The following is an 11,071-nucleotide window of genomic DNA, read 5'->3' as shown; positions in this document are numbered from 1 at the left end:
ATTATACACCCACTTACATTAATTATTAACAACATGCAGTCATGATTTTTTTAAATTATTTAACGGAAGTTGAAATATATAACAAAATCTTCAAACCTCTCCCTATTGGACTTTAAATAAAATTTATAAAAACATAGAGGTTCTTAAAATGTTTGTTGATACATCACACGTTCTTTAATAAGTCATCCCATGTTCAAGAAAATATTTCCACCTACACAGCATTTTTGCAATCATGTTTGATTACTATGTAAATGCAAATTGACAAAAATTTTACAATAACTCTGCTATTAGATTGTTCCACTCAAGAGTTTCCTCCAGTTTGTTCGGGAAGGTTTTAAATCATTTGGTATTCCAGAGCAGCGGGTGTACCACACCTCAAGAGGCTCCCCGGGCTGTGCATTAGGTCCACAACATAACTCTTTGGCTGGGGGTAGAACGTGGGTTTGTTTGTGGGCGTGCTGGTGAGCAGAACCTCGTTCCAGGCCCGATTGTAACTCCCCCTCACCAGTGTGCAGGCCACCCCAATCCTGTCAGCCAAAGCCTGAAACACAGCGCAGGAGACAGGAGTGACTGCACAGCTGAAAGGCTGAAACACCGGCGTGATGCGGCCGGCCCCTCCTAGCAGGGCGAGTAGGAGATGGTACGTATGCTGTGGGTGCGGCTGCAGAGAGGGGTCTGTACCTTGAAGAGCAGAGCCCTGTGGTAGTAGGTGCCCTTTTTGATCTTGCCAATGGGAATGATGTTGGACTGCACTTCAACCTTTAGCTCACTGGTGTGGAGCTCCCACTGAAAATCGTGTTGTTTCGCAATGTCTGTTGGACCCCCCATAGCAACACACACCAGCCTGTGAGGAACATTTATCACGTCATAATACTGAATAATTTTACATAATACTTTTTACAGTTATGAGTTGTTTATAAATATTTAGCTCTCTGTTATTCTTGAGAGTGATATTAAGGAATCATTGGTTAAAATGGTCAGATGTATTTGGCTAAACTCGTTAATCACAAGGATCACGTTAATCTTTTTCTTCCTTCCCCATCAGGAGTCCAGAAACTCACTTAGCTAAAGCAGCGTACATCTCAGCCTGGTCGGTTAGGGGCAGTACGGAGCTCACCGCCTCCCTGACCAGGCTGAGGAAGGAGGGGTCGTAGGGCACAGTCCAAGGCTTCTCCACTGGAGCTTCCAGAGGTGTTGGACACTCTTCCTCATCTCTCTGCTTCTCGTCCTCCCTCCTGCCCCGGCCCTTCAGTTTACTACGGAGGGACGGACAAACTGCTTTAGTGTCAGTGGCTGAAAGAGAGTCACCTCACCCAGACTCACAAGGGCAAAGGCTCGCTGTGATCACCTCGTCACTTATGAAGATTTATGAGGAACTCAGGATTAAGTTAAGCATGAAAACATGAAAAAAATAAATAAATAAAAAATAAAAATAAAATTAAAAAAGCATGAAAACATGCAACCATACATGTACACGCTCAAACACACACACACACCCATACACACAAGTGGTTGACCAATATGGGTCTTTTCAATTAAGCATGCTGATGCAGATATGTAGAGAACAGGGAGGATGATGGCCGAAATGTAATGCCTACATCATGTTGTTTTTGCATCTAATAAAGTACAATTTTAATGAACATATATAAATACAATATATACATAAATACAACATTTTGTATAAAGTACAAAATTACTGAACATAAAACAGTGATTAATTAGTTAACCACGAATACACACACACACACGCACACACACACGCACACACACACACACACACACACACACACACACACACACACACACACACGCGCACACACACACACACACACACGCACACACACACACACACACACACACACACACACACACACACACCTCTGTGTTCTGCTGCTCCCCTTGCTGCTTGTGACGGAGGAGGTTCGGGTCTCAGTGGGGCTGTCCTGCTGCCTGTCCTCTGACTGGGCATCCGTCCTGACACCACAACAAAGACACCACACCTCAAAGTCAGCTCCACCATTACGACCATCCTAAAGTCAGCTCCACCATCATGACCATCCTAAAGTCAGCTCCACCATCATGACCATCCTAAAGTCAGCTCCGCCATCAGGACCATCCTAAAGTCAGCTCCGCCATCAGGACCATCCTGAAGTCGGCTCCGCCATCAGGACCATCCTGAAGTCAGCTCCGCCATCACGACCATCCTAAAGTTGGCTCCGCCATCACGACCATCCTAAAGTCAGCTCCACCATCATGACCATCCTAAACTCAGCTCCGCCATCACGACCATCCTAAACTCAGCTCCGCCATCAGGACCATCCTGAAGTCGGCTCCGCCATCAGGACCATCCTGAAGTCAGCTCCGCCATCACGACCATCCTAAAGTTGGCTCCGCCATCACGACCATCCTAAAGTCAGCTCCACCATCATGACCATCCTAAAGTCAGCTCCGCCATCAGGACCATCCTAAAGTCGGCTCCGCCATCAGGACCATCCTAAAGTCTGCTCTGCCATCACGACCATCCTAAAGTCGGGTCCGCCATTACGACCATCCTAAAGTCAGCTCCGCCATCACGACCATCCTAAAGTCAGCTCCGCCATCATGACCATCCTGAAGTCAGCTCCGCCATTACGACCATCCTAAAGTCAGCTCCGCCATCAGGACCATCCTAAAGTCGGCTCCGCCATCACGACCATCCTAAAGTCAGCTCCGCCATCATGACCATCCTGAAGTCAGCTCCGCCATTACGACCATCCTAAAGTCAGCTCCGCCATCAGGACCATCCTAAAGTCGGCTCCGCCATTACGACCATCCTAAAGTCAGTTCCGCCATCAGGACCATCCTAAAGTCGGCTCTGCCATCACGACCATCCTAAAGTCAGCTCCACCATCACAACCATCCTAAAGTCGGCTCCGCCAACACGACCATCCTAAAGTCGGCTCCGCCATTACGACCATCCTAAAGTCAGCTCTGCCATCAGGACCATCCTAAAGTCAGCTCCGCCATCAGGACCATCCTAAAGTCAGCTCCGCCATCAGGACCATCCTGAAGTCGGCTCCGCCATCGGGACCATCCTGAAGTCAGCTCTGTCATCACGACCATCCTAAAGTTGGCTACGCCATCACGACCATCCTAAAGTCAGCTCTGTCATCACGACCATCCTAAAGTCGGCTCTGCCATCATGACCATCCTAAAGTCAGCTCCACCATCAGGACCATCCTAAAGTCGGCTCCACCATCAGGACCATCCTAAAGTCGGCTCCGCCATCAGGACCATCCTAAAGTCAGCTCTGTCATCACGACCATCCTAAAGTCAGCTCTGCCATCACGACCATCCTAAAGTCAGCTCCGCCATCACGACCATCCTAAAGTCAGCTCCGCCATCAGGACCATCCTAAAGTCAGCTCTGTCATCACGACCATCCTAAAGTCGGCTCTGCCATCATGACCATCCTAAAGTCAGCTCCGCCATCAGGACCATCCTAAAGTCAGCTCCGCCATCAGGACCATCCTAAAGTCAGCTCTGTCATCACGACCATCCTAAAGTCAGCTCTGCCATCAGGACCATCCTAAAGTCGGCTCCGCCATCACGACCATCCTAAAGTTTACTCCACCACTGAGTGTGTCTTACAGTGAGGACCACCGCTGAGAGTGTCTCACAGTCAGCTCCACTAAGTGTCTCATAAAGTGCATCTTACAGTCATCATCACCATCAAGTGTGTCTCAACAGTCCGCGCCACCATTTGAGCCACCAAGAGTGTCTCACAGTGAGCTCCACCACTGAGTGTATCTCAGTGAGCTCCACTACTGAGTGTGTCTCAGTGAGCTCCACCACGTGTCTCACAGTGAGCTCCACTACTGAGTGTGTTTCAGTGAGCTCCACCACTGTGTCTCACAGTGAGCTCCACCACAGTGTCTCAGTGAGCTCCACTACTGAGTGTGTCTCAGTGAGCACCACCACTGTGTCTCACAGTGAGCTCCACCACCGTGTCTCATTGAGCTCCACCACCGAGTGTGTCTCAGTGAGCTCCACTACCGAGTGTGTCTCAGTGAGCTCCACCACAGAGTGTGTCTCAGTGAGCTCCACTACTGAGTGTGTCTCAGTGAGCACCACCACTGAATGTGTCTCAGAGTCAGCTCCACCACCAAGTTAGGACAGTCCTTCTTAGCACTGGCATAAGAAGGCTCCTCCATAACACACGTAACTGACACAGCCTAGACTCCACCCATGTGGCTTACTGATGGATGCAATGTGATCAGAGACCTACTTTTAAATCACATACCTACATTTAAATAGTCTAGGTAGATAACAGTCAATAATCAAAATTGTGTATAATATGAATTTACAGCAATGTTAGATTTCTTGCTTGTGGTATTTTTGTATACCTTACAAAAGCTAGTTTGTGATTAACTTTTTTTTTATGATAGCAATGTGTACAATTTCTATCTGATCACGTATCCTTCAGAAGTGTTTCATTTCTGTTACATTTCAAAAATGTTTGAATTGCAGTAAGAACTGTGAATGATCTGTGAAAGATCTACAATGGCATAATGGCCATACTCCCTCAGAGCTCCCTGCAATCAGAGCTCAATCAGAGCTCACTGCAATGTTCCCTACACCAATCAAAGACCACTGTATTTCTCCCTCCTCCAATCAGAGCTCACAGCAATGTTCCCTACACCAATCAAAAACTCTGTATTTCTCCCTCCTCCAATCAGAGCTCACTGCAATGTTCCCTACACCAATCAAAGACCACTGTATTTCTCCCTCCTCCAATCAGAGCTCACAGCAATGTTCCCTACACCAATCAAAAACCACTGTATTTCTCCCTCCTCCAATCAGAGCTCACTGCAATGTTCCCTACACCAATCAAAGACCACTGTATTTCTCCCTCCTCCAATCAGAGCCCACTGCAATGCTCCCTCCTCCAATCACAGCCCACGGCCATGCTCCCTACTCCTGAGCACACAGTATTGCAGCACAAACATGGCATCTTAATGCCAGCAATGAGTACTGGTTGTAAACATCTTTTGTTAGCTGAAAAACACGACCCAGATATCCATTAATTCACCCATATGTTTACATTCACAGGCCCTTCAGTAGTTGAGGCATGGCCGGCCTCACAACCCCAAACTGGAACAGTCGTTAAAAAAAAACATCTCCATGGTGACCGAGTGCTTCCATGGCAGTTACAGGCATGCTTTACTCGAAATGGATAGGACTTTGCAGCTTGGGCCTCTGTTGCGTAACACAGGAGAGTTTAACATTCAAGTGATTGTGTGCTAGTGCTGGCAGATTAAAGAGAGAGAGTGTGTTTTTTTAAACCTCATTGTGGAAGGTGTTTACCAAACACAAATACTTATTTTCCTTATAAATGGAACTTTGTCAACACAAAACTCAGGTTTACAGCGCAAAAAAAGGATGTCAAGGGCAGTAGACACTCAGAGAGAGAAAGAGAAGAAACATGGGGCAAAAACTAGAGATTTAGGTAAGGGCAATACTTAGCTCAGCCACACGGGGGCAGCATATTTGAAAACTGGCAGCTGCCCTGTGCTAGCAACTGTCACTAGTGTAGCTATTCTTTTGGTAGATGAGGTCTAACTAGGATAGCTTTGGTCAGACAATTTGGTAGCAAATTTTGAACAATAAGCTTATCTTTACCTGTATTAATTAGTACTGCAATTTGTACTTTGCGAAATATTCTTAAATGTTTTAAGATTTGTACTGCACAGTTTGTGTCATCCTATGTGCAGCGACCCATCTGACCCAGCTGCTCAAAAGGAGATAAACGTGTTACAAATGCACGACCCTTGGCCTGGACGTACTGATACGGGGGTTTTCCATTAACTACGATGACGGCCCGATGCTGGTTCACAGCCTGCTTTGCTATGTCTTCTAGGGCAGGAACCCTGTGACCCTCTTTAACCTGCAAGTGGGAAGAGAAAGAGGAGACACATGAGAGGAGACATGGACTGATCTGGCCAGGGACCTGCAGGACTTCAGGTGAAGCAAGGTACGGCTCACCTGTCCAGGGTCGTAGAAGACCTCAGTGGTGATGTCGGTGTAGGAGAGGCAGCCAGTCAGGCTGTACTTTACTGACAGGTTACTGTCCAGCAGCTTCTGCAGTGCTAGCTCACTGAACTTGTTCATGCGGTTTGCTGAGTAGTTGATCTCCTGGAGGGCCTCTAGAGCTCTGCAATGTTAGTGCAGCGACCATTCAAAGAAAAACCACAGACTGACCAAAGACCGACAAAAGACCAAAGACTGATCAAAGACCGATCAAAAACCATTCAAAGACCATTCAAAAACCAACCAAACACCAATCAAAAATGAATGAGACCCTCAATAATAAACCACAGCAGAAAAAACAAAGAGTTTAAAACAACACTAGGTATGTAGGTAGATACTTTATTGATCCCGAAGGAAATTTAGCACTAAACACTAAATGCAAACACTCTTAAGGTCAGCTGTAACAAGAATACCATTCTAGAAATCTTCAGTCAATCTAAAAAAAAAAAAAAAAACAGCATTTATATGTTGCTGAATCTGAAAGATTTTACAGTATATCAGCTTAATGTTAGTCAGGCATCTGGCCTTCTAGGTTTGGACTGTGCCAGCTGTGACTTGAACCAGGGCTAGAAGAAGCTGGCACTGTTTTGCATAACTGAGCTCAGGAAAATGAATATTAAACCTTTGAAAGTTTTTCAGCTAACATCTCACCCTAACTTGCACATCTCTGTGGCAGTCACTTCGTCGTTAGCGCACACGCTGACTGCCCAGCAGGCTTTGCGGCGGGTCTCTGCGTGGTCGGACCTCAGCAGCGTGACCAGAGGAGCCAATCCCCCGACGTTCCTCAGCTGCAAACACGCAAACCGCACATTCGGCAAGAAATGTTCGATCACCGCCTTAATTCACCGAACCTCCTTGTGTGTTCCACGGGGTATTTGACTGACTGTTCATTAGTGGTCAGTGTGCGTGTGCGGGAGGCTGGTGCTGCTACCTCTGCCCTGCCCTCCGCATCGCAGGCCAGCTCTGCCACGCCGCGTGTGACGCTCGACAGCACGTGATGGTTGGTGGAGCGCAGCAGCTCGGCGAGGGCCCGCACGGCGCCGTGGGCCAGGAGGCCCGTGCGCAGGGGCTCGTGGGAGGCCATGTTGGTCAGCACGGCGGCGGCGTGCGGGACCACGGCGGGACGGCCCTCCTGCAGGAGCTGCGTGACCCGCTCGTCCCCGCCCGCCTCACACACGGCGCTGCGAGACACAGGAGGGCGTGAGCACACGCGTGAGCTCGCTCGGCCTGAAGACGTGCGCTCTTTCCTGCGTAGCGGTATCGTAACTACAAGGCCACGTGGCTGTTCTCGCCGATTTTGTGATAAGGCACACTGTGAGAGAGGGTGCGGTCGGCTGGCGCTCACTAGGCGTTGAGCTGGTTGCCGTCGGTGAGGCCGGACAGGGCGTGCACGGCTGATTCCCTCACATCGCCCCCCTCGCAGCTCAGTAGCTGCACGATCGTCCGGACTCCGTCTGAAACACATACGCCTGTATCAGCCCGCCCCGACCTCTTCAGGATGGGGCAAACAACGCAAACACCGACCACCACAAACCAGAACAGAAATAACACCTCCTGACTGCCGCAGGAAGTCAGAAAGGTGCAGCAGAATTAGTTCATACGCTTTTTCATTTTTTTCATTGTGAACCAGATTCTTACCAAGATGTCGAAAGGTGTCTCTGCTGGCCACGAGCTGGCTCATTGCTGCCACAGCCTGGCACGTAGCGGTACGTACACCATCGTCCTCCACTGCCAGCAAGCTGACAAGGGCCTTTTCAACATCTTGCTCATGCAGGATTTTTCTGACCTCACCTAAGTAACCCAGAACATGCTGAACTCGAGGCGGTGTTTACTGACGAAGCCAAAAGTGGCCGTTCAGGGTGCACACAGTGGCGGTGGGTGAGGGTGTCGGGGGGTGGGGGTCTCATACCGCTCTGTGCCAGTCTGCAGATGGCACGGACCGCGTTGGCCTGCACGTCGGGCAGGCTGGCCGTCATGACAAACTGCAGCAGCGTCTCCAGGCCCCCCGTGGCCTGGATGAGCCGTACGGACTCCACGTCTTCCAGACAGTTTGAGACGACCGCCAGAGCCTCTGAGTGTAGGTCACTGAACTCCTGCTAGGGCGATACACACCTTAGGCGGCGAGGGTCAGGTCATAACCCTAACCCCTAACCCTAATCCTAACTCTAACACTAACTTCTGACAGGGTGCTACACACCTCAGGCAACGAGTCAGGTTATCACCCTAATCCTGAACTCCTAACCATAACCCCTAACCCTAACACTTTACTCCTAACCGCTAACCCTAACCCACAAAACCAGGACACAAACAGTTCTGTAATAAAGCCATTGTAGCATGAGTCATCTTGTTACTGTCGCACTAACATCATCTCATACTTATGGCTCAGTATAAGCGAAGCCACTGAACACTATACTAATGCACAGAGCGATTCTGTCATGACTTCCTGAGAGGTGATTATGGTTCTGTTCTAGGATCCCTGGGGTTGGTGACCAGCGTACCTTGGTGGTAAGGAACTCCAGTAAAGTCCTGAAGCCCCGTTCCTCTCTGAAGCGTGTTCGCGTCTCCCCGTCTGTGCTCATGCTCTCCAGAGAGCGCAGGGCGAGCTGCTGTATCACAGGGAAGTCAGAACGCAGCAGCTCCAGTAACAGAGGGAGCCCGTTCAGCTCACGCACAGCCACTCGACTGGAAGAGTCCTGCGTGAGAGCAGGAGGCACGTCAGGTGACACGTTTTAACATCCGATTTTCCACACGAAGGGTTTGCATTGGTGAGAGAAATGTCCACATGGCACAGTTGCTAGGACATGCCACACATCACATCGCCAAAGGTGCCTATTGTGAAATCACTCTGCTCTTGCTGCCTTACCTTAACAAGATTACAGATGCATTCTACTGAGTTTTTCTGCACGTCGGGATCAGGGCTAGACAGAAGACGAAGAAGAGGCTCCAGGCCACCACGCTCATAGATCTGAACCTTCCCTGTGAAGTCCACTGACAGGGACACCAAGCACAGAGTAGCATATTCATGGACAACGACATCCTCTGTGTGAAGGACAGATAAACACAAACAAGACGGTATTTGATATAATTCCTACGTTTCATACATTTACAGATAACAAAATCATATAATTGTACAAAACATATATATATATATATATATATATATATATATATATATATATATATACACACACACATTTATAGTTCTGTACCTTCTGGGGACAGTTTGTTGATGATCGAGGTTATGACGTTCAGTTTCTTCAAAAGTCTTTTGACGTCATCTGTTCAGATGCATAAAATGATCAATGAAACAGATTCACCTCATTCTGAATACATTGATTAGCCAGGTATGCATGGCGCATATCGTGGAGATAAGCGACATTCCTTGCGCACTCACTGTTGGAAGCCATGACTCCCAGACACATGAAAGCATTTCTACGAACGGCCTTATCTTGGTGCGATATGAGGTGTGTGAGGGGCTCCACCGCCCCTAGGCCCACCAGAGAGCTGCTGTTCTCATCACCTACACAACATGAGAGGAGCACACACACACACACACACACACACACACACACACACACACACACACACGAGGGCCACTCTCAGGCAGGGGACATTTTCAGTAAGGCTGAAATGTTCAGTTGTGCAGGACTGAGACCTTTCTCGGCGAATCTGTAAATTGCTTCGCAAGCTTTGACCAGGACTTCTTGTTCTGGCGAGTTCAGCATGAGGACCACCGTTACAGCGTTCTTACTCTCGATAGCCAGCGGCTCAAACTGAAACCAAAACGTAAAAAACGTTAGTTAGCTATTAGCTACCTAACTAACTACATTAAATAAATACGTTGAGGACTTTGCTTTAACATAGTTCACCAGCTAGCTAGATGACCAGCAGGAAGACATCTCACCGCATCTTTAGGAAGTGGTTCGGGTTCTTTCTTTACTTTTTTCCCCATCCTATCAGGAAAAGTCGTTATGTTAGACCTTTCACTCTTCCCTTTTTCCCCTTTTCTTACCAAAACACAGATGATAAACAAATGAAACGCCAAAAATATGATAAGTCTGCTGACTAAATGTACCCGTTGCCGATGTCCTGATCACTTTTTCCACACAGGTACTTCAGGAGCTCCGAGTTTATTTTCTGTTTATCGGGCTTGCTTGTGGCGGTTGCTAAGAAACCGATGCAAGCCCATTTTGCCTGAAGATGGGGGCAATGTTATCTGATATACTGCACGTTTGTTTAGCTGAATAGCTGCATTGTTACATTTCCTGTGTAGCTTTAAAAAATATTTGATATTAGATTGGGTAGATTGTAATGGTCCCACAAAGTCAATATAAAATCATTACATTTGAATCTGCATAGCAAATATGGATTTATTTATGTATTTATGAGTGCCAAATAGGCGAAATTGCTTTTTAAAATTACATTCGATAAAACCATATAAGCAAATTAATACGTCTTAATAGATAGTAGATTGTTTTACAAATATATGTGATTTCATTATCAGACACGCAACCACCATTGAGCAACTCACAGGAGTTGATGTTTTGCATCAAATAGAATATGCACGCTCAGGGCAGACAAGAATGCAACATTTACTGTATATACAATATAGTATACACATACATTATAGACGTGTGTGTGTGTGTGTGTGTGTGTGCGCGCGCCCCCCCCCCCCCCCCCCCCCCCGAATGACTGCATGAGTTGTGTACATGATACACGCCTGAAAGTGGTACCAAAATATGATGGATAAATTCAAAGATAACAGCGTTCTTTATTTTTTGCAGTATCTAAAATGGGTTAACCTACAAATAAGCAAACTTAAAAACAAGTCTGTCTCAATTCAACCATTTTGTCTGAATAAAACGGGGCACTGCCATATGTGTATTAACACGTCTCACTCAAGTGATACTGACCATCTGAGTTCTGTCTTTAACTGCTACGTGGAACAACTCACTGAAAAAAAAACTCTGTAGTCCGAACCATTTGGCCGGTCGAAACGCTAC

At 47.5% G+C, this 11,071-nt stretch overlaps 1 protein-coding gene across 3 annotated transcripts; it reads right to left on the bottom strand.

The window, feature by feature from the left end:
• Positions 1 to 158: 158 nt before the first annotated feature.
• Positions 159 to 11,059, bottom strand: armc3 (armadillo repeat containing 3). Of its 3 annotated transcripts, none has more exons than XM_077012810.1 (19): positions 10,982 to 11,059; positions 10,144 to 10,262; positions 9,973 to 10,021; positions 9,724 to 9,841; positions 9,463 to 9,588; positions 9,278 to 9,346; positions 8,932 to 9,107; positions 8,567 to 8,761; positions 7,978 to 8,161; positions 7,707 to 7,859; positions 7,414 to 7,522; positions 7,000 to 7,249; positions 6,720 to 6,856; positions 6,024 to 6,192; positions 5,825 to 5,925; positions 1,879 to 1,974; positions 1,062 to 1,256; positions 682 to 844; positions 159 to 541 (listed from the first exon to the last, which is right to left on the bottom strand). In XM_077012810.1, the coding sequence occupies exons 1-19, from the start codon at positions 10,982 to 10,984 to the stop codon at positions 335 to 337; spliced, it is 2,619 nt and encodes an 872-aa protein (XP_076868925.1). In that variant the 5' UTR covers positions 10,985 to 11,059; the 3' UTR covers positions 159 to 334. The 3 variants fall into 3 exon arrangements, 2 of the variants coding, with proteins under 2 accessions (XP_076868925.1, XP_076868926.1); XR_013132424.1 differs by having other exon boundaries at positions 404 to 541; positions 682 to 812; XM_077012811.1 differs by lacking the exon at positions 10,982 to 11,059 and having other exon boundaries at positions 9,938 to 10,021; positions 10,144 to 10,189.
• Positions 11,060 to 11,071: the final 12 nt, after the last annotated feature.

This window comes from Brachyhypopomus gauderio, chromosome 7, assembly GCF_052324685.1.
Source record: "Brachyhypopomus gauderio isolate BG-103 chromosome 7, BGAUD_0.2, whole genome shotgun sequence".
Lineage (NCBI taxonomy): Eukaryota > Metazoa > Chordata > Actinopteri > Gymnotiformes > Hypopomidae > Brachyhypopomus > Brachyhypopomus gauderio.
This window is presented reverse-complemented; position numbering and strand designations above follow the sequence as displayed.